This window comes from Haliotis rubra, unplaced genomic scaffold (genome assembly GCF_003918875.1).
Source record: "Haliotis rubra isolate DU_JTF1 unplaced genomic scaffold, ASM391887v1 Scf767, whole genome shotgun sequence".
In the NCBI taxonomy this organism is placed as follows: Eukaryota; Metazoa; Mollusca; class Gastropoda; order Lepetellida; family Haliotidae; genus Haliotis; species Haliotis rubra.
In genome coordinates this window covers 143,168-164,341 of record NW_025767487.1, presented here as the reverse complement: position 1 = coordinate 164,341, position 21,174 = coordinate 143,168, and the positions used below count along the sequence as shown (strand labels likewise).

At 36.0% G+C, this 21,174-nt stretch overlaps 1 protein-coding gene across 1 annotated transcript in view; it reads left to right on the top strand.

Moving 5' to 3' along the window:
- The window catches only part of LOC124260513 (ergothioneine biosynthesis protein 1-like), a 65,262-nt gene that overhangs the window by 15,868 nt on the left and 28,220 nt on the right, over nucleotides 1-21,174 (top strand). Inside the window, exons 2-3 of the mRNA XM_046694842.1 lie at nucleotides 8,011-8,107; nucleotides 8,702-8,766. Coding sequence (XP_046550798.1) covers nucleotides 8,031-8,107; nucleotides 8,702-8,766 — 142 coding nt within the window. The 5' untranslated portion in view covers nucleotides 8,011-8,030. The remainder of the gene's footprint in view (nucleotides 1-8,010; nucleotides 8,108-8,701; nucleotides 8,767-21,174) is intronic.

Genomic DNA, 21,174 nt, shown 5'->3' with positions numbered 1-21,174 from the left:
CTCTCCCAAACAAGATTTTACGGGTCAGTGACTTCACGGCTCACACTGACCCATGGGGAAATCACTCATGCGTGGTTAGACAATCCAGGTATAGTCAGGGCCTAAAATTAGACGAACCAGGTTGTAATCAACTGATTAGGTTGAAGAAATTCTGCCAAGGCGGACAGTAGCCCAGACCCCGCGTCCGTCACGGCCGAGGGAGCAGGGGCTGACCAATTTGCAGCTAGGTTTCGTAATTAGACTGTTGGCGAGAAACATTAATCGCTCTGGATCAGTGGCCCTTTAATCCTTTTCATAAACTAGAATCATCTGTGATATGAACTTGTGTACTGATTTCTCTAGAAATTATTCAACGTGATCTAAAGCGAATAATGTATTAAACATTTAGTCACCTTTTATTGTAAATGACCAAATGAATTAGTTACACTATAATTTATTAAAGAAGGAATTCATTTGTGTTGTTTTGACGGGGTGTTCCTCTTTTGCCAGTCGGGCAAGTTGTTTATTAAGGGATTAAGAGGATCACCAGACCATGTTAATTAGCAAGACAATGATGGGGGATGACTGAGGAGATGACCAAGCCAAGAAAGACACAAGTGGACTATCATTTGTATTTTTATGTTCAGTATACATAAATGACCCAGAAAACGAAAATACAGAGAACTTAACGGTAGACTACAGAGAGCAAAAGACCATCTTCAAGCAGAAAGGAAGACCATGATAGAATATGGAGATGCTGTTTCTCATCTTGTTGGACTTTAAAGTCAGTTGTGTATGAACCATCATTGTGGACATTGATGATGTATGATTGTGATTGTGATTAGTACCTTATCGATTTCTTTTATTTACGCAGTTACATAATGCTAAACATTGTGTACAGTTATGTATGTTATGTGTTATGTATGATTGTGATTAGTAATTTATCAATTTATGCATGCGAAAATGAAAATACAAATGATAGTCCACTTGTGTCACTTGTGTAAATGGCCTGTGGTCTGTTCTCACTGAGGAAGACAAGGAAATGGTTTCTGTAGCTTGTGATCAAGTCGTCCCTGGTGTTAATTGTTGCTCAACAAGAAGGATAGCAACATCTCGAATGTGTTGTATCACGCTTGCTAGTCATAATTCGAAAATTATATCCCTAATACACTAAACTTCTACCACCTCGACCATTTGGAACAAACTGAACGTTCACCAAAGCATTTGCCATCATGGGATAAAGTGAAGACTTGCCATAACATGGCAACTAATATACCTTACAGTAAAACAACATTGTTAAGTTTTGCTGTTCTAGACACATAGAGATGTATGGGGAACATGGAGGTGTATGGAGAACAGCCATGTAATAACTGAACCAAAATCATTCCCTCTACTAGTGAGAGCCGTGTGGGATTAGTTAAACAAACACACCCAGTCGACCATGCCTCATAATCCTCTTACTCTTTAAATGAACAACTTGCCCGACTGGCAAAAGAGGATACCACCGTTTCTGCCTCAGTCCGCCCGTGTGTGGACAACATAAGCAATTATCTATTAACAAGTTCATGATATTTCGTGAATACATCAATTGCATGACACGATCTCTGACCATAAACCCAAACGGCCCATCCCTTGTGACAGGTGTTAATTAGACGGTACCAATTAGAGAATGTATTCTACAACAATATGTCTATTATTCCCTGGCAAGGGTTCACTTTTATGACATGTAATAAACCCTGCCCAGTCAGTCAGTGAGTCCGTTAAACTTTTATTTAATCCATGATGTAACGTAGGTCTATGTAATTTGTGTTTATACAAACAGTGACAGGGGAAACATTATTTGCGCTTCTGTGGATAACAGTAAGACATATACTTAAAACAGTATTTTAGAAAATGCTAGCCATAGTAGGGGGCAAATATGGCAGTCAATATCAAGTTTTGACACTTAGAACAAGAAGGATGCAGATGAGTGAAGTTATACTATTATATAGAATTGGTTCCCAGTTGATCGCATAGGACGGCGAATAGAAAACACTTAATAGTACTTTAAACATGATCCCAACTTTTAAAAATGTATCTCTTCACGCGTCAGATGCAATTACATTAAAGCGCAAATGGATAATATCAAAATACGGCCTATTCCTGCAAGTCAAATGAATAAATATGTCACATGCAAGATGCATTATGTATATCAACAATAAGAACTCGAACAGAACAAAAGATGCGTGAAATAGTCTATACACTCATGGGGATCCTTGGGTTTAGGAGAACTTGAACGAAGTGGTAGTAAAATCCTTCCTAAATTTCCAAACATTTCCAAGCTTTGGAAATATGATATTTCCAATTTTGGAACTTTTTGGAAACATGATGTTCCCAAGTTTGGAATTTTTTTGAAATATGATATATCCAATTGGAAATTTTTGGAAAGACCTTTTTTTTCTTGTGTTGACTCCTGAGAGTTTCTAGGACTTCAGTCCTGCCCCACAACGAAGCACATGAGATATATGTGGCCTCACCTTAGGCAAGTGAGTCTGTTCAAAATTGCCTATGTTCACCCAGCAAAAATTGGGTACCCGGTGGGATAAAACATGTGACTATTGCTTTCTAGCACCTAACAGGCAGATTGTGTTATCCAGGGTAATAAAAACAATCAGATTGATTGGGCGCTCCGAGCATGCATTGTGCATGGACAAATGCGCATGATAAGTTGACTATTATTATTATTTGCTTCAAATTTCGAAACGACTAATCTCGTACTGGTGTAAATTGACATTATCACATCCAAATAACAAAATAGCAACTTTCATTCTTCAATATATTACTAAACAAAACAAAACATCGAATAACTATGTCTGGCTAAGTCATATTAAACATATTCTCTGTAGGTGCGGATTGCCTGACGTTTTTGACAACCCTCATCTATACTCAAATCCATGGATCATTTCAAATGTTGAATTTATCTTAAAGGACCAATTTTTACAATCGTGGACGAGCGATATGCAAAACTCCTCTAAAGGAATATACTATAAAGTTCTGAAGCGCTCTCCAAACTTCGAACAATACCTACTTCTCTCAGATGCTATTTCTAAACCGATCTTAAAATTTAGAACATGCAACCATAAACTCCCCATAGAAACAGGGAGATGGCAAAATATACCAAAAGAACACAGAGTTTGTAACTTATGTGACTCACATTTGATCGGAGATGAGTTCCACTATTTGTTTAAATGTAATTATTTTGCAGACATACGTAAATCGTTGTTAAAAGAACCTTATAGTCCCTGGCCAAATTTATCGAAATTCCGTCAACTGTTTTCAAGTAAAATTTCTACCCTTAAAAATGTATCCAAGTTCATCAAGATTGTTTGCAAACACTTCAATTGATGCATCATTTAGTCATCTTGTTGTACATATTGTATGTAACATACCTCTTTGTTATACCCATGTACCACCGATGGTGGATTATTTTGAGTAATAAACGTGTGATGATATTTTTATATGGTAAGGATGAATAAATATTACAAAATCATTTTCGAAAACTCAAAATTCATGTTTTGGGGGTTGTATTTAAATAAAAGCATGTTTAATAGAAACATGACAACAAATTCAACTCATTTTAACTTAATTTCAACATTGTCAGCGTTGTTATATCAAACGAATATTGTCTTCTGTATGTTTAAATTGCAACTTATAATATGATTGTTTAGTTTATCAAACATTATACCATGTGATCCTGCATATTATACACGATGACGTGGAAGTAAACTGGTGTAAAGAAGCGTTGAATTATTTGATACACATGACATTTTCTCTGAAGCACTAGTGTGTGGTGTAGATGTAATATCCAGCCAGACAATTGTGCTGTTAAAATGAAGCTCTTTTCCCTCTACATTCCCAACATAGCCCAATAAAAAGTGTCAAGACTTTGTTTCGTCCAAATAGGCCAGGGCTTTCAAATAATTTCATATAAGCTTATGATTGTTTACCAATCCGGTTCCTTTCATTGGAAATAAATATGTTTAAATCGGGCTTTCAAAAACAACTATAATCTTACGATTGTATCCTGAATTGTGTTTCAATCCATACACTACTACTATATCTACCTACATACCACTTAGTAACGTCATAATACATACTTTGTAAAGATAACTGGTCCATTAAAATGAAAGCCCTTTTCTCTTTCATTTCCAACATTGACTCAATCAAAAGTATTATATCTACCTAAATACCACGTTATAAGATATCAAAGTGATGTGTTGTAAACAAATACACTTTTCAAAGTGCCACATCCCTAGCATTGTCTCCATATCACAGGTGTTCCGTCCCACTTGGCCAGAGCTGTCAAAATGCACAGTCTCAAAGGGGGTGTTCTCTTTTTGTCTGCAGGTATTGTTTTGGGATTAAAATCAGCGGACCATACTTATCCTTATAACAATGGTGATTCAAGCTATAGTCTATATTAGAAATGCATGTATGCAAGCAAATAAGGAGAAATGGTAATGTTTATCAAATTCCGTTTGTTGCATATAGCTCCCGGAAATACAATAAATGCACGAATATGAATCATTTGACAAATATTGGATGCAACATCAACAAATACAGAACCTTTCTTACAGTATCTCCACTGGACAGTTCGGTTTCTTCTTCATTTCACTCTAAACTTATAACCATTGAATACTAGACTCTGGCCACCCGAGGAATTGGAAACAAATTGAACACGTGCCTCTGCCATTGTAGAATGACTTGTCGTAAACTTAAATTGCTGTATAACCCCTCATTGCACATTTGATTACTTTTAATGACTGTGTTCACTAATCTATATGAATGGGTTTAGTGTGGTCAGTGAGTGAACTCCACTTACTCGAACAGGCTATAATTCTGCAAGCACTAGACTGTTAATCCTAATCCGCTTATTGCCAATTAAAGTGCAGGCAAAAAGATAATACACCTCTCAAAGTGTAGTATTTTAAGCGCACATGTTGCTGTTAATTAATAGCCAGGTACGCCTGTATCCAGGTTGCATAATAGCCCCTTGTTATTGGTGTTATGTTTCAATCCGTCCAACTGCGCTTAATTACCTGTCAGGAGCTTTCAGTGGTATCGTTTCATTGATAAATTTCATGGATAAGTATGTAATACAGACAGCCAATCAACTTTCACTTTCAGAATTAATGGGCATGGTAACAGCACTCCATGACCCGATTGTAAACAACACAATAAAATATTAATTCTAACAGACCCTCACAGTGAGCACCAAGCAATAAAAACAAAAGCACCAAAAACCAACTCGTCATTTGGATCCCTGCCCATGCTGGTGTTCTTGGCAACGGGCATGCCAATAAATCTAAAAATACAATACTACAATAAATCTAAAAATATGCACAGGGCGGTAACCAAATTACACAAAATTAAATTCCCATCTACATAATAATGGTTTTTTTTATAAACCAACAACACACACACACACACACACACACACACAAAAACGGTGCTCCAGAGTTCACTGGACACTAACACATACCTAACACTACAAACACTTAGCCCACTAAATAACACTCAAACCTTCAAAGCCTTAGGCATATTTTTCATGAAAACTGGTCTTTTAGGTCGCTTATAAACCCATATAACAAACTTCTGCTTCCTTAAAAAAATAATACAAAAACAGAACAAATGCCACCCAAAACATTACGTTGTTCATCCCCCCTACAACTTCTGGCAAATTTCAAAATTCAAAATTCACACAAATTTAATTATGCAGCCCTAAAGCTCTCTCCAAGTTGCCATATCTTTCGCCCCTTCAATCAAAACACCAAATGGCCTGGCTAGTCAGTGTACGAAATACGCATCATGTCGGAAAGCGCACGTAAATCTCCAAATCATCATCATCACCGTTACTTGTTACAATGTCTGTGCCAATCATTTTGTTCTGGGTCTATTGCGTTTATATATTAGTGCTATTACAGGCTACTCCCTTTACACTATGTGACTCGTTGTTGTACAAAAGTAAACTACGGTATTTATTAGACAAGAAGAGATCATTCATGATAGTTAATACGTTGTCAAGACGAAGTGCTACCGCTTAACTCTACTAGAGTACTTTCAAAGAGTCCATGTGAATTTGCCGACGAAAAAGAGACCGTGGAGAATGTATATGTCGGCGCTTTAAGGTCCACATTTGGTCACTCTTGTCATTCTCACTACGCATTGCAATTGGTTTCACAGTTTTCTTTTGTGTCCGGATGTCACATTCAATCAAAAGCAGTACCTGAATATATAGTCACAGTCGACCGTGGGTGCATTTCTCCATTAGCTGTGTTAGTTTCTTGTACAGTGTTCTACCCTTGCAGCCTGTAGGTCGTTTTGGTCTATATGTACCACTGGCTGACCAGTACTTCACACAGTTGGGATACAATGACAACTCATGATCGTACAAAACGTTTACCTCTTGTCTTACTGACTATTCTTCTAGACACATTATGTCATACTGCCACGTACTACATTTGTAATGTGCATAAGAGTACACAGCAGATAACTAATAATCTGCGTATCCTAGAAATGTTGCACTTAGCATATGTCAGAAACTACACAGCATTTTCCCTGTATCTTTTAACTGATCTGCTTTTGCTCCATAGTTTCAGTCTCACACAAATACGTAAACATTTTGGACTGGTTACTGAAACATTTTTGTGATATCTTTTATATGGTTTACTTGTATTTAACAGACTCAGTTTGCATTGAAATGTTTTCAGTGCTTTCGAAGATTTTTGCTTCGCTTCAAAATATCTTCCGCGTTTGTTTATAAATTCATGCGGGCCTTAGGTTTTGGAATGTTTGCCTTCGTGGCAATTAAATTTACCTGTATTACCTTGGCTTTGCGATATAGTAGTTGAAGACAACATAAGCACGCGTACATGATTCACTGTAGATATTAAAACCAATTTACGTTGAAACGTGATGTGCACGGTATACGTTTTTTGTCATGGGTTTGTTTTTGCAAATTGCTTGTTCAAGTATGTCAGTTCAATGACAAACAAGTCTTTGCCACTGATAGGGCAATGTCCCCAGCCGCTAAAGAATGGAATATCTATATTTACTGGTGTCACTGGCATAATCACCCAATGTAGGCTGTCAACATACTTGAAAACATTGGGTGCAATGTTTTATGAGATATCGCGTTTAAATAAGTTTAAAAAGCGGTCAAAGTGTCGTGGTGACCTTGAAGATAAGGTCAAGGTCACCCAAATAAACTGGTGTCTGCGTAATACCCCAATGTAAACTGTCACCAAATTTCAGACATTGGGTACAACAGTCCATGAGATATCGCGTTAACAAGAGTTAAAAGCGTGCAACGTAGGCTGTCACCAAATTTCAAGACATTGGGTATAACAGTTCATGAGATATCGCGTTAATAAGAATTTAGGAAAAGTGGTCAAAGTGTCGTTGTGACCTTGAACCTTGAAAATAAGGTCAAGGTCACCAAAATCGACTGGTGTCTGGGTAATCTCCCAATGTAGGCTGTCACCAAGTTTGAAGACATTGGGTACAACAGTTCATGAGATATCGCGTTAACAAGAATCGGGACGTACGGACGGACGGACGGACGCCGCTGAATACATAGTCCCCCGTTCCGCGTTGCGGCGGGGGACAACAATGGAAACTCATTTGCAACACATTATTATACACATTATTATAGACCGTCATAAAAGTCAGGCACTGTTGATGGATAATGATTTGCAAAATAGTTGCTGAGAGTGTTTATGTGAATAGAGGCGTGTGCTTATGGCAGTTATTCTGTTGTCAATAGTAATACTTATTTGTCTGAGCTTTGATTAGCATTATTTTTGTAAGCTGATTAAATAGTAGGTGAGTATAAGTACATTCATGCTTAAGAACTCACGTAAGACGCCTATGGCGATTAGGGATACGAAACATTCACCAACGTCATTCTAAAATATATGGTCGTCAATGATGTATATAAACTTTTCAGGAATTGAGATTAACGCGGTATAATTGCCTTCGGTTTTGTGACAGGTAAACGTCAGTGCTGAAGGATGATGACCAAAATACTGACCGGTGAACTCACTTTCACCTCCCTGAAACCTCTTGATTTGTCGACCTGCACCAAGAAGTGAGTTTGAAATGCCTCATTGTCTCTGTCACTACCTGTCTCTGTCTCTCTGTATTTGTAAATCTACCAAAATGAAGTTCTTATCGCTTTTGAGTTGTGTAGCCTTATGTGTGTGTAAAACTATTGACATGCGAATCTAACTGTTTGATTTAAAGAGAATGGATTTGGTACAAGTTCTTCCAACTTAGTGAAATTCTCGCCTATTTACAGTGCTTAGATGCAAAATTGAAACAAACTGCATGTACAGGGATAGAAAGATATATATACAAAAGGAGAATAAGACATTTAAAATAAGAATAGATTGAATACATGAATTATTTAGATCATAAATATTAGATCCAATTACTGAATCTTTTGGATTTTGATATATATTTTTGAACTTCTTTAAAAGTTTGAATATTGTCACTGTACGGAAGATCTGCACTGCCATTTGATAGTACCTTTAGGTTTGTTGGTGCTCTAATGCTACAAACTCTGCTAATATTTGGAAACATTTCCTGTCTGATATTAGAATACAAAGAACATTCCACAAAAATATGATAAGAACTGTCATCCAATTGTCACCCATTGCTTCACCAAAAGTTTTACTTTTAGACAGATCAAGCTTTACTTCGAAAACAGCTATGACTTGAACGAAAGCCTCTTCACGGCACTCAAAGGTAACTACTCCAGTTATAATATGTGTATTTTTAGATATGTTATGTTTTATGCACAAAACCAACGCTAGTTTAATTTGTGTCACGCTTCAGTGATTTTATATATATTACTGGAATAAAGTAACTGTGCATTATTTGCCAAAATTCAGCTAACGTCAAAGTCTGATTCTGGGCCTGACGTAAACGTTTCTCCTTTTCATCCCAAACGTGCTCGATAGGGGACAGGTTCGGAGAAACAGCTAACCAGGGTAGCACCGGACTGTTCTGCTGTCTCTGGAAATCTGTCACAACACGAACGACATGCGGACAGGCATTATCTTGCTGAAGCATGAAGTTACGTCTCTGTCCTTGAATGAACGGCCGCACATGAGGCCCAATGATCGCATCCCTGTTTTGCAGACCTGTCAGATTGAGATTGACAATGACTAGGAGATGTGATGCTTCACTATACCACAACGCTTGCGACTGTTGGCGTTGAACAACGCATGCGTCTTCATTTTCGGCCATTCCAGTTTCCAGCATATGTCTCCACGGCATAGAGTCGCTGGTTTTCTGCAAGCCGTATTCGAATGACGTACGCACAGTTTAGGTTCAAATTTCCACAACATTCAGAGCTTCGAGAATAATCAACCAAACTTCAATTTTCAATATCAGGTGTGTGAGCTCCAGGTGTAAAAAATCATGCAAAAATGAGTAAGTTCAATTGTGCACAAAATGCACGTGCCATCACATTTCATGCAAATTGTTTTGCTACATAGTTATTTAGGTTTATTATCATAAGATTTCCAATAAGTTTTTTAATGCAATATTATGTTATGCACAGTTACTTTTTCCGTTAGTATAATTATATTCTTAAGAAAATGTAACGCAAAGCCAGATTTTACTACATGAACTAAAAATGAAAGAAATTTGAAATGTGCAGATAAACAACCTCAACCGAGGCTTTAAAGTTCTGTCGGAAATAGAAAAAACTGTTTTTAGGCTATTACTCTGTATCCCTAAAATTTACACAATTGCAAATAGCATATGTCGAAATAACCCACATCGGCCTAACTGGGCGTTCAGTGGGATGCGTAATAGGATATCCAGAAAAGCCGTCGGCGTCCTGAGACGACACCAGAAAAGCATGCTTACTCGTAAAATCGCGCAAAATTTAGAAAGAATACGAATAGCTTCTGAAAACAATAGGTCAGACTATTGATGGCAATTAGGTCGCTCAGCCAGGTATGACGACGGACCATCGACTCACCTGTCATGAAATGAACGTGCTGCCTACAGGCACAAGGGGTCATATCAATGATATTTGATGCCTTTTCTTGTGTGTTGAATATGTTGCATCTATTGATTAACATCTTACGTGTATTTCTTTCATAAAGTTTATGTTCATATATGTAAAAAAGTATGACACCCGTAGAAAAGCCTAATCAGTCATCGTATTAAATGTCTCAAAATACATAAATGGCATGACCACCCAAACATCGACAGGACTGGATATTATTTGTAAATTGTTATGGCATGCCGTTTACTTCCCCAGTTTAATTCCCCTGAAGGATCATCTTATCTTAGCTGATATCTCTATACCCCAGCCCGACCCCAAATCAGCGTATGCGACACCCGTTCTTGTTTTGCTTTTGAGACGACCCCTCCTACCTGTTTCTTTTTATAGTGATAGTGAGACTCCATGGTAGCTGCATCCTTAATAGTTTCACAATTAAAGTTATTATTTTTTTACGTCAGCTGTCGTTTATAATGAAGCTAAGTCTAATTTCAAAATGGGTATTTAAAAAGTGTCCTTTGTAATACAATATCATCGGCCTCTAATTTTCATGAAGCCATGGTATGTTCCAAATAAGTCGATATGGACTTAGAAAAAACCCGCATTGCTCACTTCTGCACTGATCTCTCCTGAGTAAAGTCCAATTTTTACGTTTCCTATCTCCCTACCTCTGAGACTATAGTTAGGCCGAACTTAGTTTAACAAATATTTCACACTTTCACATATTATCTACGTAAATTGTAGATGTTAATGCGAAATAACAGTTTTTTTCCGACAGTACTTTAGTAACATTCATCGAATGTCCCAACGTCACATTTGACATCACGTACAGTTAGTAACGTGTGTGGTCTCCCTGAGAGTCAATTACTGCCTGGCACCTCATTCCCATAGACGCAATCCGATTGAGGATGACACCTGGGGAATTGTAGCCCACTCAGCCTCCAAAGCGCTGTTTTAATGTCTGAGGTTGTGGTTGTCGTACATGTCTATCCAATTCATCCCAAAGATGCTCAATTGGGTCCGGGGATCTGGTAGGCCATGGCAGAATGCTGTTTACTGGGAAGGCTATGGTGATGCGTGCTGTATGAGGACGGGCATTGTCCAGCCGGAAAACATCGTTAATGTTGGTCATGGTGGGGACGACGTGCGAACGCAAGATTTCATCGATATAGCGCTGTGCTGTCAAGTTCCCCCTGATGTGCACCATGTCTGTCCTTGCGTTATGAGAGATGGCTGACCACATCATGACACCTTCTCCACCAAATCACGCCTCTAACAGGACGTCTTGGTCGCAACCCTGCCTCTCGTAGACAGTTCTGACCAGTGTGGTCCGAGATCCTGCGCAGTCCCGGTACTGAGGATGCAGTGGAGGCAGCAGTTGGCGTTGTTCCTCTGAGCTTTGTTCAGCTAAAACAATCCTCTCATTTCTGAAAATGAGAATATGAATATGAATTATATTATGCTTACTTGAAGCTCTACTGCCAAACATACTTGCATTGCAAATTCCAGACATAAATAGATAAATAATTTTTTTTAAAATAACGAAAATGATGATGTTATGGCATTGACCTTGGCATTAATTGTTACGGTAGTGACGCAATAACGGTTGTGACACTTTTAATAATAGCCATTTATTTATGTTTACTTTAAAAGCTGATTGAATCAAATTTGTCAGTAAGATATTTCAGAATGTTTGAAGCATATGTAATAGGCAAATATTTACTTAGATGTCCCTGTCATGTAAAAAACAGGTAAAGACTGCATGTTACGGCAGTAACATTATGAGTAATGCCATTGAGCCACTAATGTCTCTACCGTAACGGCCCTATATAAGTCGTGTTCTTTTTTGTAACAGCCGTTATACTACCCTGTCCTTACCGTATCAAAAAATCATACATAATATACGCTTATTGGTTTTATTCATTTGAGAATAAGAATTCCAAACATTTGACATGTTTGAATTGAAATTTTAGATACAAACAATATTAAACTAGAAAAATGTAACCGCCGTCACAAAATCTGTCCTTACCGTAACAAAACCCATGATCACGGCAGTGACCGTAACGGTAGTGACAGCAACTAACAATATCAGTTTTAAAACATTCAATTTCTGTATTTCAGTTGATATTTAAGGCCAACGGCCTATTACAACATACAATGTATAGACAATATAATAGCACAGTGCGCTTGCGTACAATATGCATATTCATATGTGTAGTAATATACTGATACAATGATTCATGTGTGTGGTAATAATATAGAAGTTCTCAAATTCATTGCATGATGTAACTACATTGACACATTTATAATAGTCCCCTCCTTTTGGGGGGACATCAGGTAAACAAATTGATCTTTAGAAATTGTGTTGACATTGACATATTGTTTTCTAATGTGTGAAAGCGATCTACAACCCAAAAGAAAATGGTATTCATCCTCTATATCTCCCGATTTACATAATTTACCCAGTCTGTTTTTGCGCTCGACACCGTTCATACTACCAGTTTCTATTTCTACTGAGAGTGTACCGCAACGAAAGTTTGCCAAAATACACCTAAATTTACTTATTTGTAATGAGTTAAGTTTCAAATCTATACTTAAACAATTTGTAGTTATGTAGTTTACATGTATCATTTATTGAATTAAACCAATCTGATATAAATACATCTTTCATTCTTTGTTTAAACGCGTGGAGAAATAAAATTTATGTTTTGCACTCCCTGATTTGTCCATACATATATAAATCCACCAGAGCATAACATGTTTCTTACCTTGGTAACCCAGTCTACTTTTCCATTAGTATCATAGAGAAGTGACATTCTGTAACATTTTTTTACATATCTATGGTCAGGCATCCTGTTTATTTTAAGCCAATATTTAATGACTCTTACTGAAGTGTTAAGAAATAGAGCGTGTTAGTGTCTTTACTGCTAGTTGTAAATATATCTTGCCAGCTATTGACTGAATTCTTTCTGGTTCATTGTATAGTATATATCACCAAATTTCACATCCGTGTGTTAGGATTGGTAATATTTTGGTATGGAAAATATGGAAGAATAACTTCAATGTATTCTGTCTGTCTGTAGAACACTATTTCAAACTCGCTGCCCTTCCAGAGCTCTTCTTCTAATAGCATATTTCCATGATAGCTGAGGAGTGAAATATATACCTAGGTATTTATAATTATTCACAACTTTTAACTTTTCCCCATCAAATTCCTCCCTCCCTTTCTGAATACAATTATATTTAATTTTGCCATGTTAAATTTCAATCCAAATTCGATCGAAAGACTGTTTAACTGTTTTTGGAGTCCTTACCCACATTAGAAAACAACATAATGTCGTCAGCAAAAATAAATAAATATATATGTTCAAGATCAGGCATCAGTTGTGGCCCATAACAGTCTGAACATTCAATACTAGTTGCTAATTCAATTATGTATATAGGAAATATCAAAGGGTTCATAATGCTACCCTGTTTTAAACCGATAGGACAATTGAAGAATTCTGAATACGTTCTATTATTTCTTTCACAAGCAGCAACATCATTACATAGATTATGTATTATTTGAAATAATCTGCCTTTTATTCCGATGCGATTAAATAATTTAAATGATTATGGTCGCCTTACTGTGTCCAAAGCCTTCTTAAAGTCTATGGAAGTTGCATATACTTTCTCTCTTTTCTTCGTTATTTGTTTCTCTATCACTGCACTCAAAATAAATACGTTATCAATGGTAGAATACTCATGTCTAAATCCAGCTTGCGATCCAACAATGTTATGAAATATCTCTGTCCACTAATTGTTTGATGGGCATTCTAGAAGTTGGTGACTCAAAAATGAAACACACAACTTTATGGATGACAACTTCTTATTTATTGCATAGACTGACGTTTCGATGTAGATTCTTACATCGTTATCAAGCTAAAAGTGAATACAACCAGATGTAGAGGAGTATATATACACAGTATGTTTTGACAACAGCAGATTAACATTAACAACAACATGTAATTGAATAACTAATCAAACTATAGACTCTATACGCATCTAATCAGCTTGTTATTACAACTTAATCCCCCTTGTTTGTTGGCTTCGTTCCCAGCTTCATTTGTTGTTCTTAGTCTCCCACTGGCCTCTCATAAGTATGTACCAGTTGTTATTCAATTACATGTTGTTGTTAATGTTAATCTGCTGTTGTCAAAACATACTGTGTATATATACTCCTCTACATCTGGTTGTATTCACCTTTAGCTTGATAATGGTGTAAGAATCAACATCGAAACGTCGCTCTATGCAATAAATAAGAAGTTGTCATCCATAAAGTTGTTTGTTTCATCTCTGTCCACATTCTTAGTAGTTTACATATGATTGATGTAAATATTTTACTAAATATGCTTTAAAGACATATCCTTCGATAGTTACGTGGATCATTTGACGGTCCACTTTTATGTAGTGGGATAATGATAAACTTCGATCATTCATCTAGTATGCATTCCGTGTCAAAATTCTTGTTGAATAACTTATGAAGAGCTGGGGTTAAAACACCAGCACCATGTAGGAAAAATTAAGTAATTAATTTATCAAGACCAGCTGACTTATTCCTCTTCAAACCATTGATTGCTTTTGTTATTTCTGTCTCGGTTATTTCTTTGTTTAAAATCATATTCGAAACTTCATCAATATCATTATAATCACTACATTCGTCCGTCTCCAATGGAGAAGAAGTATTCTCGATTCCATCATTGAACAATTTACAAAAGTATTCCGTCCATGTATCTATAGATATGTTAGTTTTACGTGTGGAAGTTTTTCGACTGTTTAATGTGTGCTTTACTGTTTTCCAATACGATTAGGCGCATTAAGATTTTCCATCAATTCATGCATATATGCTTCATCCGTCTGAATTTGCTTTCGTTGACAAATAGATCCAAAGTTTCTTCTACTGTCTAAATACATGCTTAAATCATTATCATAATGCGTTCTTCTAAACTTCATAAGATTAGCATATTTTTGCCTCTTGGCTTTCTGACAGACAGACACACAGTTTATTCAGCATTTTAGGCCAAGCGACCCATAGTACAGTTACATATTTTCAAAGTTTACATACTTATCACGTTTTACATCTATATATAAATATATTTTTAAGAAAACGAGCAACAGAGGTAATAACATCTTCATTTTTAGAACTTAAAAGATTTATCATTAAATGTTGATCCTTGTACCTTGCACATAAGTTTGGAAGATATTTATGTCGCAGGTCTCTATAGTGCTTACACACAAATAACACATGATATTCATCTTCGACCTGGTTGCTATTACATTTTACACATTTAATTTCACTTGGATTTAATTTTTTTCTTTTACGCTCAGAGTTTACATTGAAATCATGCAAAGAGATCCGGAGTTTAAAAAAAGCTCTCCTCAAAGATTTGTCATGTAATACAGTTAATATTTGTCTGGCGCTAATAACGATTTTACAAGAGCATAATGAGAAAGATAATTGGATGAGTGTACGTAAGAATGCCAATCTTGGTAAAATATGTCTTTTAGTCTTTGTTTAAGAATGAAATTAAACATCTTTTTATCACCGACATCCTGTGATATCCATGCATAAGAGAACCAATACATGAAAAGAATATTTCTAATATCAGACACCCAGCTATTTTTACCTTTGTCATCTAATTGTTTTAACATAACATAACATTGATACGGGTATCTATAAGCATCCATACGTATTAACTTTATCCAATAGCTGACTGCTCTTAATTGTGTTGAAACAAACATAGAATATCTACCTGTTTCGCCAAGAATCGCTTTGTTGGAAACATATTTACCGACACCTAAGCATTTCTTTAAATATGAAGTTTGTATTTTCTCTATAGAGTCATGATATTTTACACCCAATTTCAGAACCATATAATAGAATGGGTGCAATCTTACTATCAAAAATAGAAGAAGCTACATTAAATGATATAAAATCATTTTGCTTGAACAAATTATAAACAGGCATTATTGCTTCAGATGCTTGAAGTGCTAACTGCTAACATGCTGTAGACCATATTAGTCTAGAAGACATCATCAATCCTAAGTACTATAATATGAAACTATCTTCATAGTTGTATTACAATATGTCCATTTTTCAAATCTGTTTACAATACCACCATTTCTAAAACAATCACATTAGATTTATCTAAGTTCACCGTTAAGCCCCATTTGGAACAATAAGACTGTAATACATGTAATTGTTTCTGTAAGCCATTAACTGAATAAGAAAACAAAGCAATATCATATGCAAAAAGAAGAAGCATTATATCTACAATTTCCTGAGAAACAAATACACCATGATCACATTCATTATACATATCAGATACAAGTTCATTGAGGGAAAATATAAATAAAACTGGGCTGAGAACACAGCCTTGTCTGACATCACTTGAAGTTGTAAAACAATCAGTAATACCTTTGTCTGTTCTGCTACATGCTTTGAATGATGCATACATATTTTTAATACAATTGCTATTTTTCCACTTAAACCTTTATGAATCAATAAATAAAGCATTTTCTTCCTATCCACATAATCAAAAGCCTTTTTTAAATAAATGAATGCGCAATAAAAACGCCCCTTTGGTCTGCTTAGGTATTTAGTATATAAAGCTTGAAGAACAAATACATTGTCTACTATTGAATAGTTAGGTCGAAATCCTGCTCGGCTTCTGATAGGAAATCATTTACATCAAGCCAAATTCTGATAGGTTTTTCAATTGCAGCAGAAAATAGTTTACCTGGGACATTTAATATAGATATACCTCTATAATTGCTGGGTTCCAATTTGTTTCCAGACTTATAAAGAGAAAGTATCATTCCTACATTCCAAGCATCTGAAAATACACCAGTATCCAAAATCTTATTAAACAATAGTTTAAGATACGGAATTATAAACTGACTTATACTCTTAAGAAATTCAGGTGATATTTCATCCATACCAGGAGCCTTACCAATCTTTAATTCATTCAATGCTTGTTTAATCTGATGTTCAATGATTTCACCTGACAAGAGTCACTACAATCTGTGCATGAGTGAGAATCTCAAAATTCAGATACTAATTTATCAAATTCACTCAACTTTGTTGCTTCTGTGGGGTTTAAAAGACCCTTAAAGTATTCATACCACACTTCGGGTGCTACATCATTTTCACCAGCATAACCCTTCAGATATTTATTTACAGTTCTCCAGAATTCTTTACAATCACCATATTTGACAGCATTTATTTCATTACTAAGTTTCATCTTGTATAAATTTTGCTTTAAAGTACATATCTTCTTATATTCAGATTTTGTATTGAAATAGTTCCTTAAATTCTCATCACATTTAAAAGTTCTGAATTTATTTAAGTGTTTATTTATCTTAGATTTTAATTGTAGACATTCTGCATCAAACCACAACGGTTGTTTTTTCTATATAACTCTTCTTGGCCATATACATAATGCACCTGCGTTTTCTCCACAATAAATAAGTATATCTGATAACTTTCCAACAGCAATATTAACATCCGTTTGTAATGAAGAACAAATTTCTGCAAACATATGAGTGCACTCATTACTTGAAATGTGTCTTATATAATCAGGTATATGTTCACTTGGCAAACGATATTTGGGAACAGTTGTAATTGAAATAGGAATCTGTATCTCATCTACAGGATTCTCTCTGTGTGTAGAAGAGCCAAAAATATTTTTCATTGAAGAGATCACTGGCAAATGGTCACTTTCTGTTCTACTTTGAACAGACAAATCAGTAACATCAGAGAACAAATCAGGTGAACTAATAAAGGAGTCAACTGTACTACACCCAGTGTGTAAAACAAACGTAAAATCACCCACATTATCACCATCAAACCGTCCGTATGAACAGCCATCAATTTACACATATCTAATAAGAATCTATCAAAGTTATTAATGACTGTATCACACGAATCTTTACTGCAAGAGAAGTTATCAGATCTGTAGTCTTGATCGACAGGTATACATATTCTGTTTTATCATCAATAATATAATCAGTTTCATTCCCTGTACTTGCATTAAAATCACCGCTGATAATGAATTTACAGTTTTCTCCATAGTCAAACATGATTTGACTAAGTTGGTCTTGCAACTTGTCTATACCGTTAGACTCCTCATTATGGTAGACAGCAGAATGCTCAGGGTGGATGTATGCAAATACCAGGAACAGGTGGAAGGGTAACTGGTCATTTGTGCATCTGAAGAATAAAGTATTTTCCCACTGGCAGTAAACTCTTTCAAAATAAGAAGATATACATTTGTTTATACAAACCGTCCTTTGTTTCCAGAACGTTTAGCATTGCTAACAAAGATATCGTATTCATGAAAAATAGTCTGCAACTCATTTGATGCATCAGAACACATTGTTTCAAGTAAGCAAAATATATCAAAATGTTAACAAAAATCTATAAATTCAGTATACTTACCTTTTGATTTAAAGCCATGTATGTTCCATGTACATATTGTGGTCATTTCATTATTTGCTGTTTTACTGCAGGCAGTATGTTGATCTACATCAGTATCCTGAGAGGTTACTGTATCAGTTACTGAGGTAGAAATGTGTACAGGCGACTGAGTAGAAATTGTAGTAGGGTAATCCTGTTCGTTGGTGTTGCAAGTATTTGCATTGTGAGAGTCATTTGAATATTCTAAATGTGTGTTGGATGAACTGGAGGCATGACCGGAATCTTATCTTGGAGAGACAGTTTCTGAGACAGATTCTGAGAGATGCAACTGGTTTGGTTTATGAGAAACCCATCCACGCCTCTGGCCTACTTGTCTAATATCGTTCATCTCATAGTCAAACACATAGACAGCACCATCTATTACTAGCTTGTCATAGTTCATATGAGACAGTTTACCATCATCTCGCGCAGCCTTCATGAAGGGGAATAGTTGGGACCTAGCTCTACGCACTCTCTCAGTAAAATCTTCTGAGACTCTGAAGTCTTTGTTGCCCTTGAGATTCTTTTTGGCAGCGTCCAGAACAGCACAGTTATCTTTAAAGAAAGTAAATCTGACAATTATAGGCCGAGTTCCAGACTTTGAATGTAGCCTATGAGCTCGCTCAATGGGAAGAGATGTGGCATTATCTAGATGAAGCGAAGCTTCCATAAAATATCTCTTACACACCTTTCACTCTCATCCCACTTCTCTCCTCGTTTGTCAGGTAAACCATGAAATATTAAGTTTGTTCTTCGAGACTGCGCCTCAATTTTATCTGTTTTGGCTTCAAGATCAGAGAGTTTGGTTTTCAATGACATGTTTTCCTCTTGGAGTACAGAGATTCTTTTTATTATAGTCCTGGGCAAACATGTCAACTTGTCATTCAGTTTAGTGATCTGCAGCTGTATTGATGCCAGCGTTGCAACGAGGTCACTCAGTGTTGTGAAGGTGGGTCAGAGGTTATACACTGTCCAGACACATTTTGAACTGATAAACGCGTTTGAATTCTGTCTGATGCAGATTTAGGAGGCCCTGGGTTTGCCTCAACATCGCCAGCAACAAGTAAGAGAGTCAAAGAGAGAAGAATCAGACGCAAACACAAACGAGTCCCGTGTGGTATTGTTATACCGGGGTTCATAACATGGCCTCGCCTGCCTCGTGGACTGAAACATCCAAGTTTCGCCCTCCATTCAACAATATTAACCCCCATATTCGCTCTGAGGTTTATGTGTAAGTTAAGAAAGAATATTGACTGTATGTATCACTAGGAATCTTGCACTGAGGAAACATTCTCACAGCAAAATCATAACAACCGCCATGCCCTTTGATCACGTGATCTCTGTCAATCGCTATCGAACCAAACAGATTGTTTCACAACTCTTTGTTGTATTCGCATTTTCATTAACTGAGCAGAATTCAGGATTAAATCATTCAATGAACTAAAAGCTTGTTTAATATTCACATCTGTAATATTTTCCAGAATTTCTTCTCAATAGATTTGAACATTTGCACTTATTGATTTTATGTAAAGAAAACCCATCTTTATCTGATACACACCGTCTATATTTATACAACTGAAAGTTTAAAAACAATAACTGGTCCCAAAAGTTTACTGAGCACATGGTTTCAAATGATTTCCCCCACTGCCTGAAGTACTTGGCGTTGTTTGGCTTCACAAAATTAATTGGTTTTAGTGGTAGCTACCGTAACGGTAAGGACATGCAAAAATCTCAGATATCATTTTGTACTCATCTCTTTTTGCGATAAAATTCAGAAAAATGATTTTTTGTGTCAGTGTTTGACAGTCATTTTTCCTCAATGCCATTGCTTGCAAACAGGAAGTAGAACTAGCAGACAGTCCATGGAGTAATCATGAGTGCATTTTTTATGTTACGGTAGTCAGCCACTGGAGTTGTGACACATGGGAATTGAATAAAACTTGGATGGTTTGAGGGGGTTAAAATAAACATACAATTATTTTTTCCCCAATTGTGTTACTGTGTAGAATAAACTGAGATAAATCGGTTACCGTAAAATATTGATTTTGACTTCAGTTTGTCGGGTACAAACAATTAATATGAATATGCACGATTTTTTTAGAATGTCTCACATAGATAGATAGATAGATAGATAGATAGATAGATAGATCGTTCGTTTCTTTCTATATATAATTTAGTTTGTGTCAGCAGCAAATATGATAAGCTTGATTGTTACTCAAGGGCGAATATTAGCCTGTTACGGAAAACTATTTCCAGCCCATTTTTATAAACTTTATTACAGTCCATTCTGTTCAAAGAAATAAGAGAATTTGACCATGTCTTCTTGCATTCCATTCTGAAAAGGTGGTATCAAATTTGTATGGCAAGCAGAACATGTACTAATATTATTGCATAGTGTATGAAAGAGTCCTAGACGTCTATTCAGAACTGTCAATTGATGATAGTTGAAAGAATAACTAGGTTAAAAAGTTATTATGAAAACTTATGTGTTGGTGCCTGGTACATGCATATAGGCAAATACTTATCAAGATAAATCAAGATATGATATGATACTTATGTGGAATAAAAGAGACTTTGTTAGACAGGTGCTGCTTATTAAAGGATGCTGGTCAGAATATGTTTTAGTTAAGTAACACAG